Genomic DNA, 18,908 nt, shown 5'->3' on the forward strand with positions numbered 1-18,908 from the left:
TCACGCGCTCTGACGCCTCAGCACTGGCTTCCATGACAATCTGTACGAGAACTTCACGCGACACCGTGATCAGTGAGTCGTCGGTGGTGGAACGGCCAGCTTCAGCGCTCGAAGTAGAGCGCCGAGCAACTAGCTGCGACGACTGGATCGCAACCGAGTCGCCGGCAGCAGTATCAACGAGCACATCAACCAGAGAAGTGTTCTGCAAGACAAGAGACGAAAATAATGACCTCGAAGGTAAGCGACAGCAGCTCAAGATCATGGTGCAAATCAACGGGACATACCGAAGGAACAGCAGGAGAGGTTACCCGTGACGCGGACGACTCAGCGGAAGCTTCCAGCGAAGCTTGGCTCGGCGTATCGCCGCCAGCGAGTGAACTCAACCCCGGAGACGACAAGACAACCTGAGAAGCAGACGCACAAAGCCGCCAAGCATCAGCATCTCGCGTGAAGCTGACAGAAGGCAAGAAGACGGCAGGATACTCACCGTGGCCGAACTGGCCGTCGACTCGGCAACGCTCTCATCTTCGGACACCGCCGACTGTGAGGAAGCAGAAGCAGCAGGCGGACTATCAGCACCAAGCGCGCTTCCTCGGCCGGGCGAAGACTGACCAAGACACCAAGATCCTGGTTAGCAGTGAAGACGGCGAGCGAACAAGAGAAGACGGCTTACCTGGAGCGAAGACCGAGACACACCGAGAGCCCTGAGCGCCGAGTTCACGGCGGATTGGGCAGCGCGCGAAGAACCGACCATGGCGCAAGAGTACCCCGACGCTCACCAGCACGCGGCTCGAGTCGCGGTGGGGGCAGTTGTGGTATCGGGAAATGAAGCCGAAGCCAAAACCCAAAGGCGAGACAAGGGGCGAAGAAGACTCGAGGCGCCGGCGCCAACTGGCAAGTCACAACCCATCGCCAGTCATTGGACCAAACTCCCCGATCGCTGATCGACCTAAATAGGCCGGTGACGATGACTCGTCGACGGTCCCAAGTCAAGCGCGGGCGGTTGCAGCTCGCTAAGTACGGTGCGAACCTACTGGCAAGATCCGAACTTATGAGTCGTCGACGCCTGTCCCCAATCGTCGGTAACGCCGCCACGTCGCAGAGAAAGCGCCGAAGAGTCGTGAGTTACAACTGGCGGTCCAAAAACGGACACGTTTATACTTGATATTGTATTGATCGATAGGAAACTTAAGAGAAGACAAGGTAAGCCTTCGGGCAACAGTAACAGAACAGCTTTTCCTCCCAACCACGCAAGGGCGACACCGGTGCCTGGAGTGAGCGACCTGCAGCTCAAGGTAAACCTCGTAGGTAGGATTATGGCTGTCGGTGGGCACATCTACTAGTGTAGCGTGTTTTCATCCCTGGCAGGGCCAAGAGAGTAGTGGCCGGTGTATTGGTAGCGACGAGTCGTCGCCAGGAACTGGAGGAGCGAGAGCGCATTCCATTTATTTCTTCCCGCCGGAGTATAGCTCCGGCACCCTCGTATCACGCCGTAAAAGGCCGGGACCCTTCCTTCTGAGGGCCTGCGAGGTATATTTTGTGTGTGAGAGCGTGCTAGCCTTTGCTCGTGGCTAGTGACGCTGAGTCTTCCGTCGGTCGACTAGCGGAAGTTCGGTGCACAGAGGAAACACCAACCCGGTGCAAGGGAAAGTTCCTGGGCCTTCAGGTTCTAACCCTAACAAGCCCTTTGAGTCTTCGGTGACTTGGTGGGTGTTGGTGGTGGGGAAAGTGTGCCATATATAAATTAGCGCGTGTTCGTACACGACACATTCAACCAGTGGAGCTGATTCCTGCGTGGCGGCATCCAGTATAATCCTATTTGGGCTGCTATAACAGCGCCTATTCTCGCTTCTCGCAGACATACGAGGAGGACGCCAAGATGTGCCAGGTGGACATCAGCGACTTCGTCGGCGGCTTCGAGGCCTACTTCGAGAAAAGATGCTGTACTGCGAGCCGGCTCTGGTGGTCTGCTTCAATACCGGTATCTGGGGCTACGACGAATGGCTGCCTGCAACCCAACTCGTACTAAACGATGTGTGCGTGCCACTGCTTGTCACGTCGTACAATGAGCACGAAGCTGGAGACGACGAGGACGTGTTGAGCTAATGCCGTCCAAGTGGATGTGGCGTCAGGAGAAGAACCCACGCGGTGCCAGGACACCGCGTGTGGAAAGGTCCTGTGATCGCAACTTGCTAGCAATGCGGACTGATTCACGCCACGGTGTCAGTGCTACATGCTGGAACATCGTAAGCTCAAGGTTATGATAATAAGCGTCTGTTTGTAATATATATTTTTTTAAGTAGCAAGGGGAAGTCTCTCGTGGTGTCCACTAGTGGGACGGCCAGCTGGGGTGAATGATTCCGGTCGCTTCAACTAGTTCAATTATGTAAGCACGAACGATATACCTATACATCTCCATATTCCTCTGGTCTATGGCGCCGAATTTGACTGTCTGCATCTGGCGAAGGCCCTCAGCGTTCGAATCAGCGCGCTGGCGTGGTGTCCAACTTGGAGCCCTTGGACTCCAAGTGTATCAGATTAGAGAGGTTACACTACCGTAAGTATCATTCGCATAGTTAAGGACATAATAGGATAGAGCAGATGTAGGGTGGCTGTGGAAGCTTCTAGAACGAAGCTTCCATCCACTCGTACTGCGGGGGCGGCCACTTTTTGTTTTAGACCCGCCATCTCCCAAAGCCTGGCTTCCTCTTCATTCGATTAAACTGGTGGCACTTGTTGGTCCCAGCAACCTGATTACAAGGATCCCATGCCTACCATCGCCCAGCTACGCGCCGAGGTCAATCGGCTTAACCAAGCGATGGCAGACCGCAAGCGAGTGCCAAGCAACCTGCCCAACTTCACTGGCAAGCGAGGAGAGGATGTCCGCGAATGGCTTTTCCAGATCGAGAACGCCTGTCAAATCAACGACATACCGATCGAAGACACAAGCACACGACTTCCAGGAATCGCGGGGTCGGCGATGGGGAAGCCTGCCTCCGGCTGGTGCCTGCACTGGGCATCGACAACTCGAAGCGAGGAGCACACATGGGGGATTTTCCGTGAGCATGTGCTCCAACACTTTGAGGCGCCGAACTACCAGGCTGTTTTGCGCGAGAACCTTCTGCGACTCAAACAGACAGCGGACATTGAGACGTACAACGGCGAGTACTCAGCCCTCATCTTCCGAGTGGAGGGCATGAGCGTGCACGACCAAGTGCTGTGCTACGCGAACGGTCTCAAGCCTCGCACACGCAGCTACGTCAAGCTCGAGAACCCTCAGACTCTGAGGGACGCGATGGACTTGGCTGTCAAGTATGAGGTGACTGACTTCATCGAAGAAAAACGCGACCGTCAACCCAAGCGCGACAAGAAGTTCTCGTCAGCTGAGCAGCATCAAGCCCATGCAAACCCTTCAGGGGAAAGCCGCTCCGCGGGAAGGGCCGCTTCAAGCCGAGAGCTGAGCCCAAACGTACTGAAGGTCGTACCTGCTTCCACTGCAAGAAGCCTGGCCACATCAAGGCCAACAGTTTTCTTTGGAAGAAGGAGCAGGAGAAGCCGGGAAACGGGCAACCACGTCAGTGAAGGAGGGTTCTGCCGTGGCCGAGAGCGCAACCAGAACACTAACGTTTGAGAATATCAGCCTCAACGTTCTGTGTGAAAACCCTCTGGTCTACAAGTCACGTCCGCTGTTCTCAGTAATCGGTGAGATCAGTGTGGGTGACAAGCGTCTCGCTACCCGAAGCATGTTGCTGGTCTGTGGAGCCACCACGATCTACGTTTCGAAACGTTGGGCCATGGAGTACCACCTCCGGACGACGAGGATAAGCGACAAGAGCATTCGCGTGAAGCTTGGAGACAACCAAATGGTGGAAGCGGAGCCGGAAGTTTTGCCTTTGAAGATCCACGTGTCGGGACTGGACGAGGCGTACCCGTGTGGCGCTGTCGTCTACGCGATACCCGACGAATTCGACTGCATCCTCGGGATACCCTTCTTCGAGGACACGCAGCCCCAAATTGACTGGAGAGGTCGACGAATCGAAGGAACGAAAGAGAAGACTCTGCACTGAAAGTAGACAGGGGACACCTGTGGGCCGATCGAGGAAGGCAGACCGGTGATTGCCTCCGGGCTTTGGAGATCTGTCGAGGCGAAAGTCCTTTCGTCGAAAAGACCCGATTCCTGTCGAGGCGCCGCGCTGGAAACGGATGTGAAGTCCACGGACGAAGCTGTTCGCGACGCAGTGCAGAAGGAGACCCCAAACATTATCTGCGGACGACGAGATGATACGCAAGCTGGCAAGGGTTCAGCTGAAGAAGACGACAATGCGACGTTAGAGCGCGCGAGTACTGCACGAGAAGCCGACGAAAGAAGGAGTACCAGGGGTAAGGGCACCGTCGTAGAGAAGATGTTCACGATGGGTGTTGTCGACGAGAGTGGTGTGCCCACCAAGTTCATCATCCGCAAGAAACTGCGGAAGTCCCTGAGAATCAAGACCAAGTCGATCAATGAGCCCGACTTCATTTTGGTGCTCTCGAATGAGACGATCAAGCAAGTTGCACGCTCACTGCAACGACGAGACCAACCCGACAACGTTGATAGTGCGAAATCACAGCGCTATCTGGAGACGGACTGGGACAGCTTCCGAGAGAACACAACCTTCAAACTTCTCACGGAGTACAAGGACAACGTGTTCCATCCTGAGCTACCCGAGGGTTTACCATAGAAACGCGACATTGAGCACCGGTTCGATGTGAAGGATCCAAATCTTGCGATGTACCGGTAGCAGTGGCGACAGTCACCGGAGCAGCAGCGAGAAATCGTGCGCTGAGTCGACGACATGGTGAAGAAGAAGCTCATTCGACCCAGCATCAGTTCCCACGCAGCGCCGACATTCTGCGTCCGGAAACCAGTCGGTTAGAGAATCGTTCAAGATTACCGGTATCTCAACTCGAACACCGTGCGTCAGAACATCCCAATGACGAGGAAGGAAGACATCTTGGACGCTATGTCTGGAGCATACTGGTTTTCCACGATGGACCTGATGTCCATGTACTACCAAGTGCGTATGCGGGAGGAAGACATCAAGTTCACGGCCTCCAGGCGCCGAACGGGGTGTGGGAGTACCTTGTACTTGCGATGGGAGTCTGCACCGCGCCAGCAACAATGCACCGGTTGACGTTAAAGCCGTTTCGAGACTTGAAGACCACGAAGTCATTCTACGATGACATCTACATCTCCACCAAGTCGGCGAAGATCGATGACCACCTGGAGGCGCTGCACGAGACGTTGGACATCTTGCGCAACAACAAGATGCATGTCAAGCTGTCCAAGGGTGTCTTCTGCGCCAACGAGATTCCATGCCTCGGTGACTTCGTGGGACGTAATGGAGTTCGGATGGACCCGGTCAAGGTGCAGACCGTCAAGGTCTAGCCTGTGCCGCGGACGCAAGAGGAGTTTCACAGCTTCTTGGGCCCGAATGCTTGCGTACAACGGTTTATCCGGAATACGCCTCGCTAATGGCAACCATGTTCGCCCTCCTGAAGAAGAAGACCAAGCGCAACGCGAAAATTCACTTCAGCGACGAGCAGTTGAGGAACTTCAAGGAGTTGAAGCGGAGGTTGTGCAACCCGCCAGTGCTTCATCTCCCAGACTTCAGCCAGCCGATGCATCTGCGGACAGCCGGAGCAAGTTCGCCGTTGGTGGAGTGTTGTTCCTGGTCGTCGATGGTGTCGAACGTCCCATTGCGTACACCAGCAAAAAGATGAAATCCGCGGAGCTCAACTACCCAACGCAGCAACAGGAGTTGTTAGCCATCGTTCACGCCCTGGTAGCGTTCCGAATCTACTGTTTGGACAAGCCACCGATCGTGAAGACCGACCACAAGAGTCTCGAAGGCCTGTTTACGCAGAAGATGGCGAACCTTAGACTAGCACGCTCGTATGATATCCTCGCGGAGTACCAACCGACGTTCTCCTATCTCCCTGGAGCGAAGAACGGTATCGCTGACGCATTGAGCCGAAGACAAGACCTGGAACCGGAAACAAAGTTCTTACACTACTTGAGCGTAACAAGCTTCGACGATACATCCTTCAGTCTGGCGATCAGCGAAGTAACCGGCGACTCCGAGTTGATTTCACACATCAAGAAGTCGTATGAGAAAGACCGCGATATCCAAGCCATCTTCGCAGCGATCAAGAGACGCAACCTCAGCTCGAAGCCGAAGCGTGAACGCCACCAGCAGAAGAAGTACCGATGCTACTCCGAAGCGAATGGTTTACTCTGGTAGACGACGCCCCGCGCGTTGTCGTGCCCAACGATGTGAAGTTGCGGCAGTCGATCATCAGCGAGTGTCATGACACCAACTACGGCGGCCATCCAGGAGGTGAGCGAACGTACTTGACCCTAGCGTGCCACTGGTACTGGTCGAAGATGCTGAAGTCCATCCAGAAGTTTATCGCAGACGGCGAGTCCTGTCGAAGAAACCTCGGTTGACGAAGCCCCCGGCTTTGCTTGAACCACTAAGCATCCCTGACGAACGGTGGAGGTCGATTTCCATGGACTTCATCACTGATCTCCCGCGAACGAATCGAGACGTTGACTCCATCTGGGTCGTTGTCGACCTGTAACGGGGTTACACGTACAAGTGGCTGCAAGCCACTTGTGAATTTAACAGATAGGTTATCTGTTAAACGTTTTGGATACTTCCTCACATTGGTGTAAGACACACCGATGGATACATTGAAGTGGACCACCACAGTGAGTGGTCCACACATACCCAAAGATCCTATTGGTAGAAAGCAGCATCTTTCTACCAATCAGAGACATGCATATTAGCGGGGCTCTGACAGCCAGCCGCTGTCAACCCTTTCATAGATGATAAACAGTTTTTAGCAGATTTTAGAGGAAGATCAATTTACAAGCAATACAGTTCTCATTTTACCTTAAACTAGCTACTTGGAGTCTTGTCTAAGTTAACTTATATTTGTGTATTCAAATATAATTAACCTAAGTAATTACTAAGTACTTACGCTTCCTCATACACGTTGTGCAACGTGTAAGCTAAAGTAGTGAGTCAAGTTAGACCCACTACATCTGGTAGCACTTTGTAGTCCGTCCAACGACCGACTGCTTGACGTTCGTACGCGGTGTACGAACGCGGAGCCGAGAACCACATGAGCACGGAGGTGCCCATGGAGAGCTCCAACACGCCTGCAACGCATGTTGCACGCGCTGACTGCCCCCACCTGTTTGACCCAGAGTGGGAGGCCCTCCAACGACTGTCAACAGTCATTGGAGAAGCGGCGATAGCTACAATGCTGCGTACGCTATCGCCGACGGAGCAACATGGTGTTGCTCTGGGGTTCATCATGAAGGAGCAGCGTGACGCTGCTTCTTCAGTGACGGCGTCGTCAGGGACGACACCGCGTGCTCAACCACTAAAGTTGAGCGTAAGCAATTACGTTGGAAGAGAGGGCGAGCCTCTCCTCCGATGGCTTGTCGAACTCGACACAGCCATAGCGGCTCGACGCATCGTCGACCCGCTGTCGAAGGTCGCGTTCGCCATGTCCTGCCTTGGCGGACGCGCGAGGAGTTGGGCGTACGGACGCCGACTCTCCGATCCTACGTGCTTTAGCACGTACGAAGTGTTCAAAGAGGAGCTCAAACAGGCGTTTGAGCCCCCGCAAAACGAGTTCCGGTCGAGGGCGGAGTTCCTCGACCTTCAGCAGGGTAAGCATGACGTCCATGCTTACGCGCAGCGCGCACGATATTTGGTATAAAATATCGTGACTAATCCGATTGACGAGGCGACCAAGGTCGTCACGTTCATGAAGGGGCTTAGAGATGGGCCTGTGAAGACCTATCTCTTCCGAGAGTACCCGAGTACTCTCGAAGCTGCGATTACTCTTGCCATGCAAGAAGAGTTTAGCCTGCGGCAGGCTAAACTGCATGTGAACGTGCCGAGGCCGCAACCGCGCCCGGTAGCGAGGCCGGGAGGTTCAGAACCAATGGACCTCTCGAATGCAACAACTGCTGGTTACCAGCAGCAGGGAGGTAACGTGCGATGCTTCCGTTGCGGAAGGATCGGTCACTTTGCACGGGAGTGCACAGCTCCCATGCCCCCTGGAGGTGGCCGTCGTGGCGATGCTAGGCATCGCCGCGGACCAACAAAAAACGCGAACATCCAGTAGGTGCGGGGCGCCCTACTGGTAATGCAGTCGCGCGTGCCGACATCGGGCACGCGACACTGAGGACTGCAGCCCCCAGTGAGACCAGCTCTTACTGCAAGAAACAAGATGACAGGCCGAACCTAGTCATCTTGAAGGTTTACTCGAAGAGAGCGAGTGACTCTCTTCGAGCTTTGGTAGATTCAGGCGCGTCGAACAACTTTGTTCGACTACGAAGCCTGTCGAGACTTGACTTCGAGGAGGTAGATACACCTCGAAGTCTTCTGGAGGTACGATTGGCAACAGGTGCCATCGTAAAAACCGAGAAGCGCGTCGTGAACGTGCGCTTCTCGTACAAACAACAAATGTTTGTCGAACACTTTATCGCCCTGGACCTGGACGATAAGTTCGACGTAGTAATGGGCATGCCGTGGCTTGCACGGCATGATCCGGTGATAGACTGGAAGAAGCGCACGCTCGTGCGCTTCGGACGCGACAGCGGAACAGAGAGCGATGGCCCTGTTACCGCAGCGCGCGCACCAGCAGGTGCGCGCGGCTCACCAGTCGAGACAGCGCTTTATGCTGCTGTCCCGGAGTGCCCAAGAAGTGCGCGAGGGCGCGCACAAGTGAGACCCACGTCGGCAATGCTGCCGACGTCGAAAGAAAAAGATGTGTTGGTTCCGGGAACCAACACCCACGTTCAAGCGTGTAAGGGACAGTCCCTGACCCGAAGCGGTCAGGTCGACAACGACGCGTCGGCTCCGGGAGCCGACGCACCCTCGGTCATGAGGGGCTCCGCCAATGAATGGCGTCGAGGTGACGAAGGCGTGTCAACTCCGGGAGTTGACGCTGCAAACAGTGCGGACGGTTGCAAACGTACCGCACTGACGCAATTTGCATGCTGTCGTGCAGCAGGGCCGCACGACGAAGCGCCATGCGATCAAGCCGGGCTTGATATCGCGCGCCCGCAGACAGGGTCTGCCAGCGAAGGGACACATTACCGTGCAGCCGGGCTGCACGAAGGAAAATGCGGTCAAGCCGGGCTTGATACCGCGCGCCCGCGGACAGGGTCCGCCGGCGAACGACAGTCCACGGCCGGGCCTGGACCAGAAGAACAACTGTGCGGAGCCGGGCTCCGCACAACAAGAAGACGGCGCAAGCGGAAAACGCTGCGCAAGTCTCGGTCCGGGACCGAGACGCAACAAGAGCAGTCTGCTGGGCAGACTGCGGCGGTGACGCCGAATGTCAAGACGCTAAGCGTCTTGACGCGCACCGATACTGGATTCCAGTATCGTGACATGGAACTCGCTAGTCCTCCGACGACGGCGTCGGAGTTGACTTCGCTTCCAGCCATGAGCTGGAAGCGCTTCACGCGCGACTTGCACGATGGACGCATCGAGCAGTCTGCGTTCTTTCGGACAGCGAAAGAACGGCGAGGCGAGAGCGAAGAGCTGAGGCAGCTCTTCATGGAAGTACCACTGAGAGTGTCTTCACTCTCAGTGCGAAGACGAAGCGAGAGCGCTTCGAGGAACAAGGTTGGGACTCGCTGAAGTCGAGTCCCTATTACGAATTGTTGAGGGAGTACAAAGACGTACTCCCGGAAGACATTCCTGCGGAGCTTCCGCAGGATAAGGGCATTCAGCACGAGATTGATCTCGTGCCGGGCACGAAGTACTGTGTCACGCGGCAGTGGCCACTGCCGCGAGAGCAAGTGAAAGCGATCGACGACTTCTTTGAAAGTCGTCGTAAAGTAGGACAAGTGCGGGAATCAAAGTCCCCGCACAGTGCTCCGACGTTCTGTGTCAAGAAGCCACAGGGCGGATGGCGCATCGTTCATGCCCACAACAAGCTGAACGATGCGACGGTACCGGCGCAGACGCCGATACCACGAAAAGATGTTATCATCGATTCGATGGCCGGGAGCACCGTTTACAGTGCTCTCGACTTGCGAGACGGATTTTATCATATCCTAATGCGTGAGAGCGATATCCCTCTCACGGCTGTGAGCACGCCAAGCGACATGCTCTGGGAGTGGCTAGTAATGCCGCAGGGGCTTAAGAACGCCCCTGCGACCTTCAACAGGTGAGTGGCGCACTTGTTGCGCTCGGTGCGCGACTTCGCGCCGAGCTACTTCGATGATGTATTCATCCACAGCCGGGCTGTGGACGGAAAGACCGACGTAGAGACGCACAGGGTGCATCTCCGGAAGCTACTTGAGCTTATGCGAAAGCATAAGCTCTACGCGAACCTGAAGAAGTGTATCTTCGGGGCGAGCGAGATACCCGTCCTCGGGTGTCTCGTAGGGAAAAATGGTGTTCGCCCTGACCCGGAAAAGGTCAGAGTGATCAATGAATGACCAACGCCTTCAAGTGTCAAGGAACTGAGGCAGTTCCTTATTTGGCCACGTACTTGTGCAAGTACGTGGAGGACTATGCGGGCAAGATCCGCCCGCTGTCACAACTTCTTAAGAAAGAAGCTGTGTGGAATTGGACACCCGATTGCCAAAAGGCATTCGATGCAGTCAAGCGGGGCTTGACTGAGGCGCCGATCTTGGCAGTGGCCGACCAAGATCGCCCATTTGACGTAGTGTGTGACGCATCCGATTTCGCGATCGGATGCGCGTTGATGCAGCACGATCACGAGGGCCGTGATCGTGTCGTCTACTACCAATCGCGTCAGCTGAAGCCAGCTGAGCGCAACTATCCAGTACATGACAAGGAACACCTTGCCATGAAATACGCACTCGCAAAGTTCCGAGTGTATTTGCTTGGAAGTAGACCGTTTGTGGTCTACACCGACCATGCTTCACTGCGCACCGCAGTGAAGTCGCCACACATATCACGAAGAATGGCGAGATGGCTCTCATTCTTTGCGGAGTATAACTTCCGGGTCGAATACAAACCCGGAAGATTGAACGTAATGGCCGACGCGTTATCACGTCGGCCGGACTACACGGAAGCTGTTGACGTCAATGCCATTGACGTCATGCGATCGAGCAAACCCACACCGTCGCTGTTGGATGATGTGAAGGCAGCGTACGCGCACGACGCGGACGCGAAGCTCTTGCTGGCCTATGGCACAGCGCCTTCTGACAAGTCCCGTCAGAAGCTGCCCAAGCACCTTCGAGCGCGTGCACACCGCTTTCGTGTGCACGACGGACTACTGCTTTACTATGCAGTCGACGACAACGCGGATCGCGTTGTCGTGCCAAATGACCATGACCTGCGACTCAGGATCATGTATGAGTATCATGATGCCCCGACTGCGGGACATCTCGGACGTGAGAATACATGCGTCCTTCTCACGCGCGACTTCTACTGGCACCACCAGTATAAGTGGGTGCGCAAGTACATCCGTGCTTGCGAGGTATGCCAACGCGTAAAGCCTGCGCCATTCGCGCAGGCTCCACTGTAATCACTACCGACTCCGTCGGAGTGTTGGAAGTCCATGTCTTTGGACTTCATCTTTGGTCTTCCCCCGGCCAGCGGAGGGAATACCGGTGTTGTGGTCTTCGTCGACCGCTTCAGCAAAATGGTCCATCTTGCTGCGGTGCCGGCAGAAGTGACAGCGAAGCAGACGGCCCATCTGTTCGTTAACATTGTGTTCAAACACCATGGCATGCCGACCGACATCGTGTCGGACAGAGACCCGCGCTTCACAGCGCACCTGTGGCAAGAAGTGTTTACACTTCTTGGGAGCCAGCTTTCCATGTCGATTGCGGACCATCCGCAGACGGACAGTCAAACCGAGCGCGTGAATCGCGTGCTCGTCGATATGTTGAAGAGCTACGCTCACTCGTTCCAATACTGGAGCGAGTGCTTATCGATGGCAGAGTTTGCCATCAACAACTCAGTGCATGCCTCGACCGGGCATACACCGTTCTACGTGAATGCCATGCGGCATCCACGCCTACAGAGTTTACTCGGAGTGATGGCTCCCACTTTAAGTGGGGAGATCTACGACTGCAATACAGCAACCGCAGAAAACCGCTGACACTTGCACAGTGTCAGCTGCAACAATGGACAAACCATGAGTCTGCGCAGGGCGCAGACTCCCCAACAACATGGCTTAACGACCACGGGTTGCGCAGGGCGCAGACACCGCAAGAACCACGCAGAGGCCGGGCCTCTAGCGGAGAACGAGCTGAATGACTTCAGCTCGGATGCAATCAGTTTCATCACCAAAAGACAAGCCGTAATTCGGTTTGTCCAAGATGCAATAACAGCTTCTGTTGATCAACAGAAGCTGAACGCAAACAATGTGGGCAGGGGCAACACAAATGAATTCATAGTTACTTCATTGGTTTTGTTAGCTACACAAACCTGCCTAAGCATGAAGTTTCGGTTTTCGGAGCAAGTACGGTTGCTCCGCGCTTCATCGGGCCGTTCACAGTGTTGGCACGGCACGGCAACGCATACACGCTAAACATACCGTCTAGCATGCGCCTCCATCCGACCTTTTACGTCGGACGGCTGAAGCCGTACCTGCAGTACGAGCCATCTAGCTTGGCTGACCCGAAGACTCGGCAGGAGCCGAGGCAGAAGCGGAGACTTGGCCTCGGCGACGAGCAACCTCTCCTCCAGCGCGCGGACGCGCTGGAGCAACTCCTTCATCCGGGTCCCCAACTCGACCTGGAAATTCGAGGCGGTCTGCGAGACCGCCGCGACTTGAGCCTTCTGGTTCGCCAGCTCCTGGTTCAGGGCGGCGAACTCAGCGCGATGCAGACGCTCCACGGCGGTCACCCGGTCGTGGAGAGGCGCATACTGATCAGCCCGGGGCTGATCATACCCGGGGCGTGTTCCCACCCCCGCCACCGCCGATCCGTGACGCCCGCGGCTCAACCCACTGGATTGTTGAGCGGATTGTTGACCATAGTATCCCGAAAACGAACCCTCAAGGGGATCGTTTTCGTATTCGTTGGAGAGGATTTCCTCCCCATCAAGATACATGGGAGCCGCGGAACGTCTTGCTGGAGGACGTTCCGGAAATGGTGAGGGCGTACGAAGAGCAGTACGCGCTGGCGCAGCGGAAGTAACACGAGCGCTGCGATCATCGCTAGCGCCCGAACCCTCACGTGCTAAGAACTTAGCACGGAGCTCTTTGAGACTCTCGGGCACACGGAACGACGTGTACCCGTTCAGGTCGCGGTCGCTCAAGCGGACCACGCCTGGAAAGCACTTCGTGCACTGAAAGCCCTCGGGCACAGCGCATGGCACATTTGCCTCCTCAGCAGCAACATGAAGTTGCTCCAGCTTTCCACGCTTCGAGTACGTCTCGAAGCGATCACGCGCTCGCTTAATCCGATCACGGTAAGCACTCGGCCTCTTGTTGAAGTTCTCAACAAAGGCGTTCCAGCTTTGACAAAGTGCCTGCCATTCGGGCACTTTGCTGCGAGGAGAGGTCTTCTTGCTTTGAAACCATCGGAGCTCATGAAAGAGTCCGATGTAGTAATCGCGCCTTTGATGCGTTCCCGCATCAAAGTGCAGCTCGGCAGCCACGGCGTCATCTTTGATGGCGCTGCATACGTACAGCGGCACCTCATTCGGAGGTACCGAGTTCCCATACCGGTCCGTGATCTCGGACGCGGACGGCATCCACGGATCGCGCGCAGCAGGCGCAGCACGCGGAGAGCCTTGAGCTTTGACATCACGCGCTGCAGGCGCAGCGCGCGGAGTACTGATAGCCCCAGCTGAAGCGAGTGGGGTATCGCTCTCAGTACGCGAACGCTTCGAACTCGAAGCGTCCGATTCGTCCCCTTCACGCGGGCGAATGTTCTTGGCATGAGGGTCGAGCGATTCGCTCGACACTGAGTCTTTACGCTTAGAGGGCGAGTCCTCCTCGCCCTCCATATCTTCGTCGTCGTCGTCGAAGTCGACGACGTCGCCGTACTTCGCCTTCTGGCGTTCGAAGTAGTCGTCGATGGAGAGATGACTCCCCACCGACTTTGCGGACTTCTTCTGAGGCGCGCTCATCGTTGAATGAGCGCGGGTTTCTTCTCCAAACGCGGAGAATTGACGAATGGTCAATTCCAAAAGATTGACGTGCGGGGACCCCGCGCGTCTAACCTTAAGTGGGGGATGGTGTAACGGGGTTACACGTACAAGTGGCTGCAAGCCACTTGTGAATTTAACAGATAGGTTATCTGTTAAACGTTTTGGATACTTCCTCACATTGGTGTAAGACACACCGATGGATACATTGAAGTGGACCACCACAGTGAGTGGTCCACACATACCCAAAGATCCTATTGGTAGAAAGCAGCATCTTTCTACCAATCAGAGACATGCATATTAGCGGGGCTCTGACAGCCAGCCGCTGTCAACCCTTTCATAGATGATAAACAGTTTTTAGCAGATTTTAGAGGAAGATCAATTTACAAGCAATACAGTTCTCATTTTACCTTAAACTAGCTACTTGGAGTCTTGTCTAAGTTAACTTATATTTGTGTATTCAAATATAATTAACCTAAGTAATTACTAAGTACTTACGCTTCCTCATACACGTTGTGCAACGTGTAAGCTAAAGTAGTGAGTCAAGTTAGACCCACTACACGACCGGTTAACGAAGCGTTGCCACTTCGTGCCCACTACGAAGAAAGTGACAGCCGAAGGTGTAGCTCGACTTTTCATTGACAACATTTGGAAGCTCCACGGCATGCCGACGAATATTGTCTCCGACCGTGACCGGAAGTTCGTGTCCGCCTTCTGGCAACATGTCATCTTCAAGTCGATCGGAACGAAGTTGAGCATGACCGTGGCCCACCGAGCGCAAGGCGACGGACAAACGGAACGCATGAACCAAACCTTGGAAGAGTATCTTCGGTGCTTCGTTGGTCCACTGGAGGATGACTGGGATCTTCATCTCGCCAACGCTGAGTTTGCCATCAATTCAACTATCAACACCAGCACGAAATACGCACCATTCGAAGCCGATCTGGGATACATCCCGCTGAATCCTCTTCAGCTTGCTTCCGAGCAGTTGGGGAACGTTCCCAAGCGTCGACGAGGAGCGGAGTTCCATGAGCGCCAAGCAGCCATCTTGCTGAGTTGTCGTGAAGCATTGGCGTAGGCACCGGAGCGCGTGCATGATTTCTACGACCGCAATCGTGAGGAACAAGGCTTCGACATTGGCGATCGAGTGTACTTAAGCACACAACACCTCGACCCAAAGCACTCTGGCTTGCCGAACTCGGCCAAGTTTGGACCTAAGTGGATTGGTCCTGACACGATCGTGCGGAAGATCCACAACCACGCCTACGAGCTCAACATCCAGGCTGGTAACAAGCTGCATCCGGTTTTCAACACTGGCTCGCTGAAGCCCTACAAGGAACCAAGTCGCTTGTCACGGCCACACGACGCCATCCTCGCGGATGGCACTGTTGGTCAACTTGTGCGTCGACTACTGGGGAAACGTCGCCACAAACAACGGACCCAATTCCTTGTGGTGGGTGGGTGAAGAGAAGCCCACTTGGGAGCCGGTTGAAAACTTGAAGCAAGTGCCAAATTTGATCGCAGAGTTCGAAGCCCAACGTCGCTTGAAACGAAGCCGACGGACCAGGAAGCAATGAAAGGGGGCTCAAGGCCACATGTATTCTCGATTACACGCATGGCTATCCCTGGCTGCGCTGCTTGGCTCTCTTCTTAGCGTTTTTGGCCGACTTTGTTGCTGCCTTTCTTGCACGCTTCTTGTCAGTCTTGGTGAGTCGCTTTCCACGTGGTGGTTCCGGCTTGGGTCCTTCCTTGATGCGATAGATGGCCTTGACAGTATTGATTTTCGTCAATGGCTTCATCCAACACGGCGGATCTTCGAACTCTTCCCAGACATCATACGCCATCAACGGACCCTGGTGTAGGCGAACTACGAGAACGATGCAGTGATCCAGGCGGTGCTGACCCGCACACACTAGGTAACATCCATACTCCAGCTTCTCACGGCGAACGAAAGCGACGAAGTCAGCGAGCGAGTTCAACGAATCAATTTGTCGCGACTTGTACAGCTCGTTGTAGTCCAAGGAAAGACAGTCGCGCTCCAAGAACTTGAAGAACTCAGCCATGTCTTCGTGCTTGACGCCGTAGGTCATCTCACGCTTGTGCTGTTTATCGAAGCATTCCAAGTGGTCCTCCGTAATGAGCGATGGGTTGTCAAGATGGTAACACGCTGCGTGAAGAGCCTCCATGAAGCACCGGCCAGTAGCCGAAGCACCTGCACCACCGAAGTGTTCGTCCGCGTATCGATAGAACGTGTCGGGACGTCCTGCAGCAACCCACCGGTCGAGGTGGTCCTTCAACTCCGGGTATCCAGCAAGTTGTTCTTCCCAAACCCAAGACTATTGAAGCGGCCCACTTCACTAAATACGAGCGATTGGGAGGGTCTCCGTGGAGATCCATGAAGTAGGCGAAGCCATACTCATGCGCTGGGTCCCAAGGTGCCGCTGGATCGTAGTAATTACGATGGTTATTTCCGGGATGACGCGCAGGGTGTTGAGGAAGAGGCTCGTCATGATAGACAGCCATCTGTGGCTCCACCGCCGGAGAAGGTTTCACTGGGACGGCAACACGAGCTTCAACATCAAGCCTGTGCGACCGAAGCGCAACCGTGGTGCTGCGAAGCGTAGGATCACTTGGCTGCGACGTAGGAGGATCTAAGCGAAGCCTCTGAAGCATGCGCGCCGGCCCAACAACAGGACTTGAGGCCACTACCCAAGGTATGACGGGCAGCAGTGCTGGTGAAGTAGGCGCCGCTGCTGGTCTACCTTGGTCGACGACCTCCTCCTCGCCAACATCGTCGGACTCAGCCAGGATAGCGTCCAAGTCCACGAGACAGCTAGGACCTTCATCTCCATCCTGCACGCGCGCCGGTGCTGGCGAAAGGGCGCCGCGCGGGCCCACAGGCACGCCTTCATCATCCAGGAGCAGGAATGGCTCCACGTGCCCCGGGTCGAAGTCGAAGTCATCCGTCGGAGGCAGCGAGGCCAGCAGCACAGCGGACGTAGTACGCGGCGAGGAGAGGGGCGCACGAGGAGCACGCGCAGCGGCTGCAGCAATTTCGTCAAGGGGTGCCCGCGAGGACGCGCCCGGTCCCGAAGAGGGCGAGGCTCCAGCCTGTGCGCGGCCGAGGCCGCCATGCTCGACTGTCATGACGATGGCGCTGGCAGGACCTATTCAGCTCCGACCGGGGGAGTACACCACCAGCCGACGCAAGACGAATCCGCCCCAAAAGCCGCCCGAGTGCAACAACTGCTGCGCCGTACACGTCCAATCGAGATATGACTGTTAAGAACGGACTTAGCACGGATAAGTTCGGTTGGCTTTGTAGCCATCCGTATTAAGTGCGACTGTACCTTGAAGAGGCGCGAGGACGAAGCGACGCAACCCTCATCTGAGGAACGGGTGAGTGTATCAGATTGGAGAGGTTACACTACCGTAGGTATCATTCGCATAGTTAAGGACATAATAGGATAGAGCAGATGTAGGGTGGTTCTAGAACGAAGCTTCCATCCACTCGAACTGCGGGGGTGGTCACTTTTGGTTTACCCCCCAAGCCTGGCTTCCTCTTCGTTCGGTTAAACCAAGGGCTTTAGCTCCAAAAGTCGCACACCACTCGATTAAGTACGATCACAAGATTGTCACACAAATTATTGCTACATATAAGTAATTGACGCACTCGTTGATTGGTTCAAAATAACAATCAGTGCTCAAACAGTGAGCTGTGCACATGGAAGTCATGGCAGAGGACGTCGACGACGTCGACGAGTATACGCTCATGATGGGGAGCCCCCCGGAGCTATCGTCAAGTGGGGAGCGATACGGCGCGCAAGGCAGCCTCACGCGCGTACTCAGCGAGTATCGCGCGCTCGAGTTCAGCTGCACGCTAGCAATGTTTGGGCTCGCGCTCTTCTTCGCCTGCATCCCCGTCCAGCAGCGCCCCATCCCGAGCGTTGAAGTGCAGATCAACTCGACAGCAACTGTTTGGTCTCGAGATCCAACACTCAACGCCAAGGTTCATGCGGAGCAGGTCACAACAGAGACCCTGGTGTTATGGGGAATCACTGTCCCCGTCCTAGTTAACCTGCTCATGAATTTCGTGTTCCCGAGAGCTTGGACGGTGCGTTTGGTCGCGTATGACACGCGTGACTTCCTACTGTCGCTGGCGCAGTCTGCAAGCATGAGCGAGCTGCTGACGGAGTTTACCAAGAACTTGACCGGTCGATTTCGCCCAAGCTTCCACAGCATGTGCAAGTGGCAGTACGACGTTGTGTGGGATGGAATTACAAATTTGTGTACCGACCCTGCCGGCGAAAAGGAAGGCCGCAAGAGCTTCCCGTCCGGTCATGCTTCGTTTTCGTGGTCCACCATGCTCGTGCTAACGGTACGTTCTACTTTCATAGATTAGAGGTGTGATTCGTTTCTGATCGACTTGTGTGTTGCCAGCTCTATTTATTGGGACGATCGCGTCTGAATTGCAAAAACCGAAGTGACTCGGCGCTCCGTGGTGGTCGTAAAACGCTAAAGCTGTTCCTCTGCTTCGTTCCGACCTTCGTGGCGGCCTGGGTTGCAATCACTCGCTCCATCGACAACTGGCATCACTACAGCGACATTCTGGCGGGTAGCATTATTGGTGCGTTCTCAGCCTGCATTGCATACAGCTACAACTACTGCTCTGTGTTTAGCTGGGACTCGGCTGGACTCCCGCGGCAAGAACGCCATCGGCGGCAGCAATTCGACAAACTCTAACTGCCATAACAG

At 55.2% G+C, this 18,908-nt stretch overlaps 5 protein-coding genes across 5 annotated transcripts; 4 read left to right on the plus strand and 1 right to left on the minus strand.

The window, feature by feature from the left end:
* Positions 1-2,767: 2,767 nt before the first annotated feature.
* Positions 2,768-3,631, plus strand: IUM83_07090 (uncharacterized protein; the record flags this gene model as incomplete). The annotated part of the gene is made up of 1 exon (XM_067931353.1): positions 2,768-3,631. The coding sequence occupies one exon, from the start codon at positions 2,768-2,770 to the stop codon at positions 3,629-3,631; it is 864 nt and encodes a 287-aa protein (XP_067780314.1).
* A 163-nt stretch (positions 3,632-3,794) lies between these two features.
* IUM83_07091 (Pol protein) lies at positions 3,795-4,067 on the plus strand (the record flags this gene model as incomplete). The annotated part of the gene is made up of 1 exon (XM_067931354.1): positions 3,795-4,067. The coding sequence occupies one exon, from the start codon at positions 3,795-3,797 to the stop codon at positions 4,065-4,067; it is 273 nt and encodes a 90-aa protein (XP_067780315.1).
* Positions 4,068-4,193: 126 nt separating this feature from the next.
* IUM83_07092 (uncharacterized protein) lies at positions 4,194-4,721 on the plus strand (the record flags this gene model as incomplete). The annotated part of the gene is made up of 1 exon (XM_067931355.1): positions 4,194-4,721. One exon carries the CDS (start codon positions 4,194-4,196, stop codon positions 4,719-4,721), a length of 528 nt encoding a protein of 175 aa, XP_067780302.1.
* Positions 4,722-15,772: 11,051 nt separating this feature from the next.
* IUM83_07093 (uncharacterized protein) lies at positions 15,773-17,300 on the minus strand (the record flags this gene model as incomplete). The annotated part of the gene is made up of 2 exons (XM_067931356.1): positions 15,773-16,416; positions 16,916-17,300. 2 exons carry the CDS (start codon positions 17,298-17,300, stop codon positions 15,773-15,775), a joined length of 1,029 nt encoding a protein of 342 aa, XP_067780316.1.
* Positions 17,301-17,877: 577 nt separating this feature from the next.
* Positions 17,878-18,896, plus strand: IUM83_07094 (Phosphatidic acid phosphatase; the record flags this gene model as incomplete). Its single annotated transcript, XM_067931357.1, has 2 exons — positions 17,878-18,531; positions 18,594-18,896. 2 exons carry the CDS (start codon positions 17,878-17,880, stop codon positions 18,894-18,896), a joined length of 957 nt encoding a protein of 318 aa, XP_067780310.1.
* Between the last annotated feature and the right edge of the window lie 12 nt (positions 18,897-18,908).

The sequence above is a fragment of the Phytophthora cinnamomi genome (genome assembly GCF_018691715.1).
Source record: "Phytophthora cinnamomi strain GKB4 chromosome Unknown Contig127, whole genome shotgun sequence".
In the NCBI taxonomy this organism is placed as follows: Eukaryota; Oomycota; class Peronosporomycetes; order Peronosporales; family Peronosporaceae; genus Phytophthora; species Phytophthora cinnamomi.